At 33.6% G+C, this 17032-nt stretch overlaps 1 protein-coding gene across 8 annotated transcripts in view; it reads left to right on the forward strand.

The window, feature by feature from the left end:
• SCAPER (S-phase cyclin A associated protein in the ER) overlaps positions 1–17032 on the forward strand; it is a 467951-nt gene that overhangs the window by 181484 nt on the left and 269435 nt on the right. For all 8 annotated transcript variants that reach the window (XM_082452595.1, XM_082452600.1, XM_082452599.1 and 5 more), the window contains 3 exons: positions 1625–1706; positions 3525–3677; positions 4468–4575. In XM_082452595.1, coding sequence (XP_082308721.1) covers positions 1625–1706; positions 3525–3677; positions 4468–4575 — 343 coding nt within the window. The remainder of the gene's footprint in view (positions 1–1624; positions 1707–3524; positions 3678–4467; positions 4576–17032) is intronic.

Genomic DNA, 17032 nt, shown 5'->3' on the forward strand with positions numbered 1-17032 from the left:
TCCTTTTGAATGGTAGTTTTGATGGATATAGAATTCTTGGTTTTTCTTTCAATACTTTGAATCTTCTTATTTTTGTTGTTTCTGATGAAAAGTCGGCCATTAATCATACTGTTTTTCCTCTGTTTATGGTGAGTTGTTGGGTTTTTTTTCCTGTTTTCAAAATTTTCTTTTTGACTTTGTTTTTCACCAGTAGGTTGGTTCTCTTCATGATTATCCTACTCTGTACATTAATGCTTTTCATAAAATTTGGAAAGTGGCCACTATTTCTTCAGATGTTTAATTGTCATTTCTCTTCAGGGTTCTTCTGAGTTGTAACAGTTTCTCAGACTTTCCATGGTTTTGATGACCTTGACAGTTCTGAGTAGTGGTCAGGTATTTTGTAGACTTTTCCTCACTTAAGATTTTTCTGATGTTTTTGTCATGGTTAGACTGAGGTTATGGGTTTTGTGAGGAAGACCACAGGGGTGAATGTGAATTACCATTTTTAAAATGTCTAAGGTTCATACTATCACCTTGACTTATCACTGATTTTGTTAACCTTGATCACCTGGCTAAGGTAGTATTTGTCAGATTTCTCCACTGTATAGTTTAAAAATTTCCCTATGCTGTCCTCCTTGGAAGCAAGCCAGCAAGCCTATGCTGAAGAGATGGGGAGTTATTCTCTACCTCCTTGAGACAAGAATTCATACATTAATTATTTGCAGTTCTTCTGTACAGGATATTTGTTCTCCCATTTATTTATTAAATTCCTTTGTTATGTCAACGGGGACTCGTTTATATTTGTATTATACTATGGGTTACAAACCAGTATTATGGTATTTATTTTGTTGCTCAAATTGTCACCTTTGGACATTGGGAACTTTTTCATTTGACCCCTGCTTGCCTTTGACATACTTCATCATTTTGTTTTTTTGAGTACTTCCTTACTTCCTGGCACTGCAAGATGCTTCAAATTCATCTTATATTTTCCCTGCTCCATCCCTAGAAAGCCATTTGTTTAAGGACTCCTAGTTCCTTTCGTTGGAAAGTTTTAAAAAAACTGTTTCTCTTTCTCTGTTGAGATTCTCTATCTGTTGAATCATTGTCACGATATTTTTCCTTAGGTTGGCATACTTTCTTTTAATTCTTATAACGTATTTATAATACAAAATAAATCCAGCATATGGCCTCATTCAGAGAGTTTCATTTGACTGCATTTTTCCTAAACATGGTCATACTTCTTTGTATGTCTCATAATTTGTTTGTGATTGGTTCCTCTCCTATTCTCTTTGTCTTTGTGAATTTTTGCCTTTTCTATTCCTTTCATATTGTTTTATAGGTTTTTGGAAGGGAAAAGAGTTAAATATATATTTTCAATATGCCATATTTAAATGACAGCCCCAGAGCTAGTATTTAAACCCATTCTTGGGTCCAGAAACCTATTTTTATAAATAATAATGTCTGTTGCTTCCCAAATGTTTAATGAGCAATAATGTATCTGAGACTTAATAGGCATTCAGAAAAAAATAATTTAAAAAACTCTCTAGAATATATAAGCCTATGTGTCCTAATTGTATTTTTTTAACCTCATGAAATTTGTTACTCCAAGCAGTTGAGTTTATAATTTTTAAATATCTTCTTATAGAGACAGGGAAGAACGATTGGCAGCACTCACAGCTGCTCAACAAGAAGCTATGGAAGAGCTACAGAAAAAAATTCAGCTCAAGGTAGGAATATTATATATTTTAATTTGAAATTTTAGAGCTGTTTTAATGTAGCATGAGATTAAAATTTTATCGATTTAATTAATTGTATAAAAACTGAATTAGGGCTTCCCTGGTGGCGCAGTAGTTAAGAATCTGCCTGCCAATGCAGGGGAAATGGGTTCAAGCCCTGGTGCAGGAAGATCCCACATGCCGCGGAGCAACTTAGCCCATGCGCCACAATTACTAAGCCTGCTCTTTAGAGCCTGGGAGCCACAACTACTGAAGCCTGTGCACCTGGAGCCTGTGCTCCGCAACAAGAGAAGCCACCACAATGAGAAGCACACGCACTGCAACAAAGAGTAGCCCCTGCTCGCCACAACTAGAGAAAGCCCACGTGCAACAACAAAGACCCAATGCAGCCAAAAATAAATCAATAAAATAAATTTATTAAAAAAAGAAAAGAATCAGTCGCATTTCTTTAAAAAAACTGAATTAATTTGTATTCCTAATATCAGTATTTGGAGAATAAGACTTATGTGGTTTTGGGTATGATCAATTCCAACTCAACTATCTGAAAACTGAAATTATTTTAATAAGATAAAGCAATTGACAGAAAAAATGTAAAGGAATTTTAGCATTTCTTGATTTTGCTAATTAATTTGTTAATGACTTGAAGACATTACTACTAGCTTTCTTATATTCATAGACTTTTAATTATTTAGAAATAAACTAAAAGATTATTTCAATGTTTATGAATTGCACAGTTGTTGCTTGGGAGATTATGATAAGCTTATATTTTCTAGAAAATCTTTACCATTAGTAGTTTCTAGCAGTCTGAATATTTTACATTGTGTCACAATTATTTACATGTTGGGTTTTCACAGGGGTAGTAAATTCCAGGGAGTAGAGGACCCTATTTTACTATTTGTATAGTTCTAGAACTTTATCATTTATTTAAATTTAATGCAGCAAATATTTATTGAGTCTTGTGCTAGGCATGGGGATACAGAGATGAGTAAGACATGGTTCTCAGTTTCAAGAAACTCATAATCTAGTGTGAGATTCAGATGCTAAGCAGATAATTTCCATATGGATAGAGTGCTATGGAGTGCTATGAAAGTACAGAGGAGGATACTAAGCTAACATGAAGGATTTCAGAAGTCAGGGAAATAATTTTAGAGGATAATTTGTGAGCTGAATCTTGAAAGAAAGACGAGTTGAATAGGTAGATGGGTGGGATGGCATCCAGCCATATGAAATGGTATGAGCACAAAGTCAGAAGTCTGAAATAGTGTTTTTTAGTTGGTTTATTTTTTGTTTTCTGGGAAGTCACTGGAGTCGATGTGGGTAAAGGTCTGTGTCATGATGGGCCTTGTCTGCTGTTAGGATGAGCTTGGTCTTTACCTGTGGGGCAACATTTCCCATAGTGTGTTCCAGGAAGTGCTTCTCAAAAGTATGTTGTGGTCAAATAAGTGTGTAAAATGTTGCTTAGTGTAAGCTAGGTTTATTGAGTGATAATGCACAGTGACAAGCTGGAGTAAGTAAGTAGCTTTAACTTACTATTTTCCAAACTTATTTGACCATAGAACCTCTTCCACAAAATATCAATACTTATTAATAACCCACAGTATAATTCCATGAAGTACACTTTAGGAAATGTTACTGTGCATGTAGGAGATATTAAAGGGCTTTATGTAGATTCTTGTCCTCAGTGTCCAAGTTAATACTGAATTAAGACATTTTGTTATTTTAGAAAGTTTAATGGAAATATTACTTTTTCAAGTTCTCAGTATAACTTGAATAAATTTCTGTATTCTCACACTTCGACTTCATTTACAGCATGATGAAAGCGTTAGAAGGCACATGGAACAGATTGAACAAAGAAAAGAAAAAGCTGCTGAGTTAAGCAGTGGACGACATGCAAATACTGATTATGCCCCCAAATTGACCCCTTATGAAAGAAAGAAGCAGTGTTCTCTCTGCAGTGTCCCGGTAGGTTGTCAGTATCAGTATCGTTATGATACGTTATAATTTATTTACTGAAGTTTATTAAACTATGGAAATATATTCTCCCAATCTTTTAAAAGTCATACTAAGGCATCTGCTGACTACCGTGGATTTCTTTCATGATGTTTATGCAAAGTAAGTAGTACAAAAATAGTATCAGCAGTTAGCAGTATCAGTGCAAAGAACCAAAGCATGCAGTTGCTGCTAAAATGGATGTATACCTGCTTAATGATAGCCCAAGTCAATATTTTTGGGTATTATGACCACAAAAGAAAAGGAACATTTTCAGTACTGAAACTTGAACCTTGATACTTAGAAGAAATGATACTCTGTTAAGGTTAGCTTTGAGGACATGCCTTTTTGACCATGTGTCTTCTAGAGCAGAGGTCTCCAACCTTTTTGGCACCAGGGACCAGATTTCTTGGAAGACAGTTTTTCCACGGATGGGGGTGGGGGGGATGGTTCAGGTGGTAACGGAAGCGACAGGGAGCGGCAGACAAAGCCGTTCGCTCACTGGCCGCTCACCTGCCCGCCGCTCACCTCCTGCTCTGCGGCCCAGTTCCTAAGAGGTCCAGTAACGGTCCGCGAACCCGGGGTTGGGCACCCCTGTTCTAGAGGAGTCTCAGAATTGTATTCTAAAGAAAATATTTTTAAGACTAATATGTAAATGCTAGAGTGATCGCAACTTGCATATAGTATACTGGATAGAATGTGTAATATTTAAAGTAAGATATAATTATATGCTCATTACATTGCTTTGATTTTATGCTTTTAGATCTCTTCAGAGGTGTATCTTTTTAGCCACATTAAAGGAAAAAAACACCAACAAGCTGTGAGAGAAAATAGCAGCATCCAAGGGCGTGAACTTTCAGATGAGGAAGTGGTAAACTTTAATTTTGTTCATTTATTGAGTACCTTCTATATTCTTTTCTATTATGAAGAAATCCATGTTCATATGTATTTCTGTGATTATTTAAAACTATATGTAATATTTAATAACTACTACAATATAGTATACAAATGTCCTTATTTTAGTATATATATTAAAAGAAACATAGAAATAAGAATTTAATACTGTTTATATAATTTCAGTGCAAAAAAAGGTTTATGGTATTTTGATATTTTAATAATTTAAAAATATTAATAATTTAAAATTTTTAATAATTTTATTTAATGATGTTCTATGTTTCTTGGAAAACAGTTAACAATATAAAAATCATATAAATTGATAATTTTGTATCAGTACAATACTTAGAAATTTTGCGAAATGCATTATTTATCTACCTATAATTGCTATTTACATGGAATTTAGATTTGTATAAGTAGTTTTATAAATGTTTTTCATTCGACTGTTATTGAGATATGTATGACATTACTAATCTCTGAATTTGTTGGTTCTATTTTTAATAGAAAATTTCTAAACATACCCAAAGATGAGAAATTCATGTTTGTCAAGCATCTTTTAAGATGTCTAGGAAAGGTTATTGTGGTTCTTTGAGGGCAGTACTTGTGTGTAGGTGCACATGTGTGTTTAACTCTTTTTTCTTTTTTTTTTGAAGTAGAGCATATATTAGTAGAATACACAAATTTAAAGTATATAGCTTGATGAATTTTTACATTTGTTCCACTCATATCAGCACATAAATCATTTCTTGAACCCCAGAAGGCTCCCTCATGCCCCATCTCAGTCGTGCTCCCAAAAGGTAACTGGTCTCTTGACTACTAGCACAATCAATTAGTCTTGCCTGTTCTTGAACTTCATATAAATGATATCATACAGTATGTACTTTTTGTACCTGGCTTCTTTCACTCATCCTTAAGTCTGTGAGATTGATCCCTAATGTTTATATGAAGCTATAGTTCATTCTTTTTCTTAGGTTTTTGTCAGTGCTCTCCAGGCAAAGACCATCAGGAACACATCTACAATTGAATAAAATTAGGTTCATTGACTTGTTAAAAGAAGGGAAAATGCACACGATGGGAAGTTATAGTTTCTCAATAACGTGTTAGAAAGGACTTATAGGATTTGGGTCTTTGCTAGGTGACCTGGAGGTGGGGGGGAGTGTTCAAGGACGTGGGACTTTGCTCTGGAATGGATGCTGTCAGGAAGCAGGGGTAATTCTGTGGATGGTTCTTAATAAATCTTACCTAGGTAGGAGGAACAAAGCTGCTGTTTTCTCCTAAGTTTCTGGATATGAACAGTGTTTGAGGGGAAATTGCACATGGTTAATTTGGCTCACTTCTTTATGATTTCCTCCTTTTAAGGATTTTTGCCCCTCAAGTTCCAACTATTTTGACAGCTCTAAACCAAATTCTGTCTCCTCAGCTTACTAAGGCTGCCACTTTCACCTTGCACTGTTCTCTCATGCCAAAAATTGGCATAAGCCCTTGGGGAAAAATCCAGAGTGAATGTGGAGCTTGCCTCATGTGCTTCCCTCCTTTTAGGGATCATGGTCTCTCAAGTTCTGGCTGTGTTGGCTGTTCTTTAATGCCTTTAAATAGATGTTTTGTATATTTTGTGCAACTTTTGGAGTTGGAAGATTAGTCCAGTTTAAGCCAGTCACTGTGGCTGAAATTGGAAGTCTTTACATGTTTAATTTCTGTAATATCCATTGTTTGACATAATGCTTGACACATAGTATGGTATTTAATAAGAACTCATTTAGTCGAGTTGAACTGAAAGGTTATACAGAATGGCTTTAGGTACCATTAATAAAGGTGAAATAAAAAATGGAATTAATCATCTATTTAGTTTACCTGAAATAATTTTTTTGCCTTTTAATCAAATTGTATGGGTATTTTAAGAGAGAGTAATATGGAATTTTTTTTTTTTTTACTTGAATCATTCATGTTATTATCCCCATTCTCTACTTAAGTTTACTGTTTAGAGCTAGAGTCAGGTGTGTGTTCCACTATGAAAAAAAATCCTCAATTGCTTCATTAATTAGAATTTAATTATTCCCATTATAAAAGAAATTCTTCCACTTATAAAAATTGTTTGTAACTAAGTTCTCTTAATAAAAAAACTAAATATATTATTCAATTTACAAAAAATTATTTTAAATTTTTGTGGAGCACTGCTATTATGTAAACTGGAATCTAAATTTTATGTGTTTTTATCTCAATGAGAGAAGTAGAGAAGGAAAGAGTATTTAATTCACGTACTTTGGAAGAAAAATGTGTAATATTATCTAACTTTTGTAGCTACTAAAGCATAGTTTGATGTTTGGCTGTTGTGGTTTGAGATTTGATCGATGTATTCATTTTGTGTACTGTTTCCGTATAAAAGTATTAAATTTTCTTTAAGTTCTCAATTCATGTAGTTATTCTTGGTTATAGCCCCTTTTTCCTGAAAACAAGTGTGCAATGTAGCATATGAGTTGTGTGATACAGAAAGGCAATTTTATATTTACACACACACGTCATTTTAATCAGCAAAGGTATCTATAGTAAACATACTTGTTCTACTTAAAGTTATTACTTGTCATCTGTGATGTCTTTATATTATATACACTTTATCTGTGACCCTTCTTCTTTGACATATAAGATTTTATTTATACCACCTCTGACCTAATAAAATTGGACCTTTGACCTTATGCACTTGACATATCAGATAACTTACTCCTGATCTCTGACACATTTTGTTTCAAGCCTGTTAAACATAATAGGTAGCTGCCCAGCAAGAAAGGTTTAATGTTTTGTGTTTTTATTGTAATTTGACCAGGAAATTTTTCTTATGTTTCTTGAGACTTCACAAAAAGAGCTGTTATATGTTTGATTTTTTTTCTCTTTCATCATCTTAGAATGCAAACGATAAAAGTACGTGATTTTTAAAGGTCAAAAGAAACTGGTGCTAGTTTAAGTACATTCCAAAATTTAATTTTTCAGCACATTACTAGAGAAATAGTAAAGTATTAGTTTTAATTAAAACTCTGATTTCTTTTGTGACCCTGTTATCACACTCTCTGAGGAAGCTGATAGTGATTTTTGTAGGACTTGCATAAAGTACATTTAATTCCATATAGAAAATGAAATTAAAAAGGTTTAAAAACATTTTTTTAATTTATCCATTTCTGTGTTTGTGAGACTCCTTGGCTCTAAAAGCATATAAATTATACCTGTTTGCCAACCGTGTTATTTAAATATAGAGAAAATAATAGTTTATTTTCATTTAATTCATGGAAAGTATGAAAAGAACTTTTATGAAGAATCTTAAGTTATAATTTATTGAATGTTTACAACCAAGTGTGATTTTACAAATCCCAAATTAGTATTTCTGCTTGGAAAATTATGCTAATTAGGTGATTGAAGGAAAAAATGAAAATTTTAATTAGTAAAAATATAAAGATATCACTGTATTTAATGGAATATAAGCCAATCTCTTTGGCTAGAGTGTGCCTGGCATTGATGTGGAAAAAGTAGTAAAGGACTTCCCTGATGGCGCAGTGGTTAAGAATCCACCTGCCAATACAGGGGACACGGGTTCGAGCTCTCATCCGGGAAGATCCCACTTGCCGCAGAGCAGCTAAGCCCGTGCACCACAACTACTGAGCCTGCACTCTAGAGCTCGCAAGCCACAACTATTGAAGCCCTTGTGCCACAACTACGGAAGCCCTTGTGCCACAACTACTGAAGCCCACGCACCTAGAGCCCGTGCTCCTCAACAAGAGAAGCCACCGCAAGGAGAAGCCCGTGCACCACAAGGGAGAGTAGCCCCCACTCACCGCAACTACAGAAAGCCCGTGCACAGCAACGGAGACCCAACGCAGCCAAAAATAAATAAATAATTTTAAAAAAAAAGAGGTAGTAGATGTCTTCCAGAATTGATGGCAGTCTGAGAAATAATAGATAACTCCGTAATTCCTAATAGATTCATTTTCTTTTTACCTTGGTTATTAGGTTTGTAGAAGCACAAGTATTTACTCTCTTTTTATAATCATGTTAGGAAAACATCTTCTTTGCCTTTCAACAGAAAATCAAGTCAAATTAAAAAACTAGAACTCATTTAGAATGGATCTTCATTTCCCCCCAATACTTCAATAAGTATATTTTATGTTAGTTTGAGAAATGAGGTAAAAACATCTTACCCTTTCTTATAGGACGTAGTTTCCATTGCCTTCATTTTCTCTTTAATAGGATGGGAAAATTTTTATAGTTGTGTGTGTATATAATTCACACACACATATAGCTGATTGTTAATGTGTATATTCTCACTTTTGGAATTCTTATGGTGGTAAATTCACTCACATTGTACCTGGGATGTGCAGAGAATATGTAGCTATCTATCTATAGCTGATTTAGCCTTCTTCGTTGGTTCAAGGAAAAAATTTTAAGTAGGCAACCAGTTTGTTTTAAACCTTAGTTTGATCCGGTAATTTAATTAGTTTCCATAGTTAGTACCCAGCCTCTTTTATAACAATCCTTGGTCCCCATCCTCTTGCTTATTTCCTTAAGATGGCATCTTTGCGTATCGAAGTAAGAGTATGGCATATGTAACCCCATGTTAGGAGGAAAAGTTGGGATCTTACTACATCATATCTTCTGTCTTTTCTGATTTCCAGTGTGAGTTGCTTGTTTACCTGTTCACTTAGTGTACTCAGGGCCACCGATCTGGAAGGGTGGCTAGTGAACTCTTGATCTATTCTTTCCACTTGGACGGTGTTCCAGTGGAGCATCAGCCATTTATTTACCTCCTCCTGATCAGGACACCCCTCAGTTCTCTCTGTTTTCATATCTCTGAGACTTTACCATAACCTCCATTCTGGCCCCTGGCCTCCTACTGGCTTCTACCACATAAGAACTAAGGGCATTTGGGGAAAGCTAAACTACACAGCATGGCCATATTAATGGACCACACCCTATTTGGTGCCAGGGACACCTAGAGAGACAGTTTCTTTTGAGAATCAAAATAATACTTTTGTCATTACTCTGATTTAGCTAACACACCTATCTCCCTTGGGACACACTTTTTTTTCCTCCTTTGATCTCCAAATTTTTTTGGCTAGAAAGAAGTAAAATTTACTTTAACCTCTCTTTCCTCCTTATTCTAACCAAGTAACTAAGCCTTAAGGTTGCAAAAGGGAACTTTCTCCATACTTTGAAGTAAATGCTATAGGAATCCTCCAGGCTTGATTATTGACATGCTAAAGGGCAAAGTAAATAAATTTATTAAATCTCAGGGTATTAGCTTGGCTTATAAAACTCTTGTCTTGCTGCATATATCTGTTCTGCATATCTAAAGTTGATTATTATAAGGTGCTTTTTTAAAAATTTATTTTGGAACAAATTCTAATCACCTGTCTAGCTGGGTTGAAATGGGCAAAGACCATGTGCTAAGAAAGGTAAAATGGATAATCACATTAATAATTTTGAAATAGTACTCCCATGATACCTGTTTCTCATGCTTCTTCTAATGTTACGTGTTGTGCTTTCACTGCTAATAATCACTGTCTCTTTTCTGTATCGGTTTTCTTTTATTAAACATTCATTATTGGAGATATTATTCATTAATCAATAATTCAGGATCAGAACCTAAAGAACTATAACTTTCTTATGTTTTTTTCAGAGTCTGTGTTATTGGGTCAGTAGATTACAACTACATCAGTATTTCTTCCATTGATCTTTGTTTTCAAACAGTTACTCTATTGTAAAATGCATTTTTAAATAGGTAACAAATAACTGCAGTTTAGAAACTTAAACTATTTAGTTTTGGATAAAATTTCATTCTGTGACTCTTAGCTCTCAAAATACTGTTAACCTGTACAAATGTGAAAAGCCATTTCAACCATATTTTCCTGCATGAGTCCTTGGTGGGTGTATACTGTAACACGTGCTACTTTTCTTTTGCATCATGGTGGTTGCCTGATTTCATAGTTTACTTAAACTAATTAAGATTATTTTTTCCTTTTGGCATCTGCTTATTTGAGGTTTAGAATGGAGTTTTCTAGATGATATTTTAAGTGTTAAAGGTTATACTTTTTTTTCAATATAAATTTTTAATTTATTTATTTATTTTTGGCTGTGTTGGGTCTTTGTTGCTGCGTGCAGGCTTTCTCTAGTTGCGGTGAGCGGGCGTTATTATTCGTTACGGTGCGTGGGCTTCTCATTGCGGTGGCTTCTCTGTGGAGCGTGGGCTCTAGGCATGCGGGCTTCAGTAGTTGTGGCACATGAGCTCAGTAGTTGTGGTGCACGGGCTTAGTTACTGCGCAGCATGTGGGATCTTCCCGGACCAGGGCTGGAGCCCATGTCCCCTACATTGGCAGGTGGATTTCTAACCACTGCACCACCAGGGAAGTCCCTTTAATATGTTTTTGGCAGTTATTTGCAACAGGTGTCCATTGCCTTTAAGAAGTTAATTACATACCTAAACACTATTGTTTTATAAAAGACAACTCTTAAACTCCTTATACTCTTAATCCAGATCATGGTAGCTAGGAATGACTAGAACCGTGGCTAGTTCTATACACTCACAGAGTATAGGCTGATACTTTCCCATCTGACTCTTCAGTGTCAATTACAAGGAGCTGCAGAATTGTGTCCATGGGCGATGTTAAAGATGGGAGCAACTGTGATCACTATTTCTCAGCTGCTGTCTTACAGTTGGATGATGGAGGATCTGAAACAGGGTTACAGTGAGACAAATTTATACAGCTCAAGCTGCTTCTACTTGAATATGCTGTAAAAGTTTTATAATATGTATTTCTTTATATAGAAATTTTATGCCTGCATAATCTTGAAATCCATAGTATGACGATTTCATGTGGGAGGGGTAAAGGAAATGAAAGATTTATTGATAGTTTATGAGTGGGAACATTTCTGCCCTAATGAGGATAGATGACAAATTTAGCATTTTACATGCCTAATTTAGATAATTCCTCTAATTTTCCTTAATAAATAAGTGATTATAAATGCTTTTACTTTAATTAAGACTTTATTAGGTTCTTTATCTGAAATTCAGTGGCCAGTGTTTTAGTTCCAAAGTAGATATTCATAGAGGAGCAGGGAACACCTATCTCTGATCAAAGTTACTGAGTTTAGTAATAATTATTCTGTCACTTTGGCTTCTCTTGCAGTTGGCAGAGTAGGCACATCTGTTGTGTTAGGAAAATCACAAAGCTATAAAACAGAATTCTCACAGTCCTGTAGTTTGGTCCTCTCTCTCAAAAAAATTTTTTTTTAGATTATGAAGTATTTTAGCATAAAGAATTTTTAAAAGAATAGATACATATATATGTATAACTGAATCACTTTGCTGTACACCTGAAATTAACACAACATTGTTAATCAACTGTACTCCAATATAAAATAAAAATAAAGTGGCCTAGTTTAAAATTACATTGGAGAAATTTTTATAAAGTGAAAAAATTTTAGATATATATATTATTATGTGAAAATTTCAGTCATATAAATTTAACATTTCATTCCTTGTAGATAATTTATATATATTATTTTATGCAAAAATAAAATATATTACCTTTTCTCCCATATTTCACTAGTGTTGCTGAATTTTCTTTTTAGATATTAAAATTTTACACCAAAAAAAGAAGAAAGTAATGTAGTAAACCCCATATTCCTGTCACCTGGATAATTAGATGATAACACTTCTTTTTTTTCTTTACATTTGGAAGGATAGGGGAATACATGAGATACAAAGTGTGGGTGAGAGGACTGGGTTCCAGGAGTAGAGCTTAAGTCCTTATGTTTCACAATGAAAAGTCAGTAGGCAATCCTAAAATTGAAAAATGAAGAAGTAGCAACACAAAATATATTAAGGAGTATAGAGAAAAAAAGGTAAAATAATCAGCTAAAATCATTGCCTCTGGATTGAGGAAAGAAGTGGGGAAACCAGTAGGAAACTACTTTCTTTGAGCTATTGACTGTGTAAACTATGTGTATGGGTAACTGATAAATGCAAAAGCATTTTTAAAAAATTAAAGAAGAAATGGAACAATGGAGATGTGTCCCTGTTGCTCAGGAGTCTTCTGTGCCCCCCCCCTTTTTTTTTTTGGTTCAAGGTTAAAATTAAATAAATGAATGCATCTGCAACCATAAAAGACCATTATGGTGAAGTTGGGTATTTTGACTAGTTACATCCTTAGTTCTTTATTCTTTTAAACTGTTGCAATATCCTTTGATGCCATTATAAGAGACAAAATCTAGATTCCATTTTGGCCACTTTGATGAGATTTGCTCAGATAGGTGCATGTATTCTTAATTTCAAGTTGGCTTTTTAGCTTTTTGGCATTGTAGAACAAGTGAATTAAAGCATGTACAATTGACTCCAGGGTTTCATCTGTGTTAACCATGCTATAGGATTTGGGGTACAGAGTGACCTTAGATTTATGCTGGTAACTAGTTCAGTAACTTGGCATTTTAAGCTGAATGAAATTAAGACTTTTTTTACCCTGTTTATTTTCTGATTTGGAGTTTTAACAATTTACAAGTTTTTATAAATGGCTCTTATCAAGGTAAGGAAGTTCCCTAGTTTTGTAAGATCTTAAAAAAAAAATAGGTATTAATTTTTATTGAAATTTTTTTCTGGATCTTATAGAAAGGTCACTTTTTCCTTTATTTTATTTATTTATTTTTTTGGCCACGCTGCACACCTTGTGGGATCTTAGGTCCCCCACCAGAGATCAAACCCGGCTCTCGGCAGTGAAAGCACGGAGACTTAACCACTGGACCACCAGAGAATTCCCTCCCTTAATTTTTTTAATGTGATATATTACATTAATGACTTTTCTGTTATTAAACTTATTTGGTCTTGATTTAAAGATATGTAGTTGAATTTGTTTTGCAAATATTTTAGTTAGATTTTCCTAATTTTCCTTTCTCAAGATTATATTAGCTTCATAATATAAGCTAACAAGTTTTTCCTTTTTTTTTTAAACTCCTGGCATAGGTTGCATAAAATAGAAATAACTTTTCTTTGAAGGTTTTGTTTAATGTGTCTATAAAATTATATGTTCTTAGTATGTGTTTTTTCTGGAAAATTATTTTCTGTTTTTAATTTGTGGTAAAATACACGAGTTAAAATTTATCATCCTATCCATTTTTAAGTGTACAGTTCAGTGGCATTAAGTACATTGACATTGTTGTCTGCCATCACCAACATCCAGCCACAGAAATCTTTTCATTGTGCAAAACTGAAACTCTTTACCCTTTAAACAGTAACTCCCCATTCTCCCTCCCCCCAGGCCTTGGCAATCACCATTCCTTCTGTCTCAGGATTTGACTACCACACATACCTCACACAAATGGAATCATATAGTATTTGTTTCTTTGTGAGTGGCTTATTTCACTCAGCGTAAGATTCAACCATGTTGTAGCATATGTCAGAATTTCCTTCCTTTTTAGGGCAGAGTAATATTCCATTGTATGTATATACCACATCTTGTTTATCCATTTATGTGTGGATAGACACTTGGTTTCCTTCCACCATTTGGCTACGGCAAATAATGCTGCTATGGACATGTACAAATATCTGTTTGAGTGCTTGCTTTCAATTATTTGTATGTATACCCAGAAGTAGATTTCTGGATCGTACTGTGATTGTATTTTTAATTTTTTGAGGACACTAAACTTTTTTTCCCAGTAGCTGTACAGTTTTACTTGCCCACGAACTGCTCAAGGGTACCAATTTCTCCACATCCTTGCCAACATTGTTATTTTATGTTTTTTTGGTAGTAGCTATCCTAATGAATTGGTCAGATTTTAAATTAGCAATTATTTATTTGAGTGTATTTTGATTTTCTATGATTTACTACATCTATTTTGGTAAATTTTCATTTACTAGGAAATTATATGTTTTCTTAAGTTTTCAAAGGTCTTGCAAAACATTTTTCATTGTATTCTTTGTGATTTTTAAAGGAATCTTTAACTGTGTCTCCTTTTTCATTTCTAACATTTAAAATTTGTGCGTATTTTTTTTTTAAATATTTATTTATTTATTTGGCTGTGTTGGGTCTTAGTTGCGGCATGAGGGATCTTCATTACAGCATGCGGGATCATTTTAGTTGCGACAGGCGGGATCTTTTAGTTGCGGCATGTGGGATCTAGTTCCCTGACCAGGGATCGAACCCAGGCCCCCTGCATTGGGAGCGTGGAGTCTTAGCCACTAGACTACCAGGGAAGTCCTGTGCCTGTATTTTTTTTCTTGATCATTCTTGTCATGAGTTTGTCTATTTTATTAGTATTTCTAAAGACTTGGTTTTTGGTTTTGTCGATCCTATCTCTTCTTTGTTTTTTACTCAGTAAATGTCATTTCTTGGTTTTATTATTTCCTTTTTACTTCTTTCTCTGAGTTTATTTTTGCCAGTCTTTTTCTAACTCCTTAAGGTGAATGCTTGGCTCATTAATTTTTAGCCTTTTTTTCTAAAGATACTGATTTCTAAGGCCTTTTTTGGTACAAAATATTTTCATTATTACTCATTTCTAAATATTTTCTAATTTCCTTCAGAATTTTTTATTTTATCCATTGGTTGTTTAGAACATTGACTTGAAATTTCCAAACATAAGAGTTTTGTCTGTTGATTTCTACATTAATTACAGTACGATCAGAGAATGTAGTCTTCAAAATCCTTTGAAATCTGAAGTAGCGTAGCACAGGGTAAGATTTTGTAAATGTTCTGTGCCTGAAGAGAAAGTGTATTTTCTAGCTACCTAGTCTATCAAGCATATTAGTCATGGTATTACAATATTCTATATCTATATTGATTTTTGTCTACTTTCAATTACTGATTGAGGAGATTAAAGTCTCTCACTATGATCATAAATTTATTTTTTCTTGTTCCATCCATTTTTGCTTCATATATTTTGAGGCTAGGTTACTAAGAGCATACAAGTTTAGAATTGTATATCTTTCTAATGTATTCAGCCTTTTACTATATGAAATGGCTCTGTAGCATGAGTAATGCTATAGGTGAATAGTTTTCCTTTTTTTCTGCAGGTGCTTTCTGGTTTTAACTTCAAGTTCATAATAGATTCACAAAATAAATTGGCTTTTTTTTCTATCTCTGAAGAATTTTCTTAAAGTCTTATTTTGTTTGACAGTAATATACATATACTAGATTTCATTTATTTAGTATATGCATGGTGTATCTTTTTCTACTTTAAAATATTTTGGTGAAATTCATTATGTAACAGAAGAGTACATAAGATGTATATATACTGTTTGTAGAATAATAATAGAACAACTGTCTTTGTGCCTACTACTCAGGTTAGTGAGAATCTCCCAGTAGGAAATTGTGTTTGTTTGTATGTGCTTTTGTTTATGAAAGATATTTTCACTGGGTAGACATTTGGAGTGTTAACATTTATTTTCTCCAAAAATTGAGTAGATATCATTTGCTGTCTTCTTGCTTCTACTCCTAATAGGGTCAGTTTGTTCTTCTTTATTCTTTTTCAAAATTTCCTTGGCTATTCCTCTGCTTTTCAATTTCTACATAACCTTTGCAATTAACTTGTAAGCTAAGAAAATCCTGTTTGTGTTTTGATTGAGACTGCATTGAGATAAGTGTGAACATCTTTTAAATATTCTTTCTTTCCATCCAGCCACATGTTTGTCTACTCATATATTGTATTTGTGTGTATGTGTCATTCAGTAAAGTGTATAGTTTTCTTCATTTAAGTCTTAAGCATTTCTTGCTGGGCTTGTTTCTCAATAATTAGTGGGTTTTACAAGTATTTTGTATTTCAGTTTTTATTTTCTTTTAAACAAAGAGGTAGTTCCAAGGTTATAGATTAGAGTGGTGGCAATGCCTTTTGCTTTATTTTATGAATATGAGTGTTTGTGTGTGTTTAAAAGTGTGAAATGATTCATGGATTTGACTGTCAGATATTTTGCATAGGGGCCAGGCTAATCTTCTGTGCATTGCTTTAATTTAAAATATGTGGTGCCAAAATGAGCACTATTCTTTGTTTTTAATTTCAATTTTTATTTCATATGGTCATAGATTATGCCTTATATAGGTTCTACTTTGGAAAATTTAATGATTTTCTTTATAGCGTCATACATTGTAAAATTTTAAGAAGAATAGGTTTTTTTTCTCTTTGGGTATATATAATATATGTTAGATCAAATTTGTTCATTGTTATGTGAATATTCTTACTTTTTTTTTGAATATTCTTTCTTTTTTACAACTATTTTTGTGCTCATTAATATCCTTTTCTCAAAAATGAAGACTGCCAATATGCTATTATTATTTATTCTTGCCTCCTTGTATTCTTAAAATCAGTTTTTGCAATATATAATATCACAAAGTTTTATTATCGTGGTCATAACTATTTACACATTTTTCATCTTACTGATGAATTATACCTTTTAAGAATATGAAACATTC

The sequence above is a fragment of the Balaenoptera physalus genome (assembly GCF_965194825.1).
Source record: "Balaenoptera physalus genome assembly, chromosome: 2".
Lineage (NCBI taxonomy): Eukaryota > Metazoa > Chordata > Mammalia > Artiodactyla > Balaenopteridae > Balaenoptera > Balaenoptera physalus.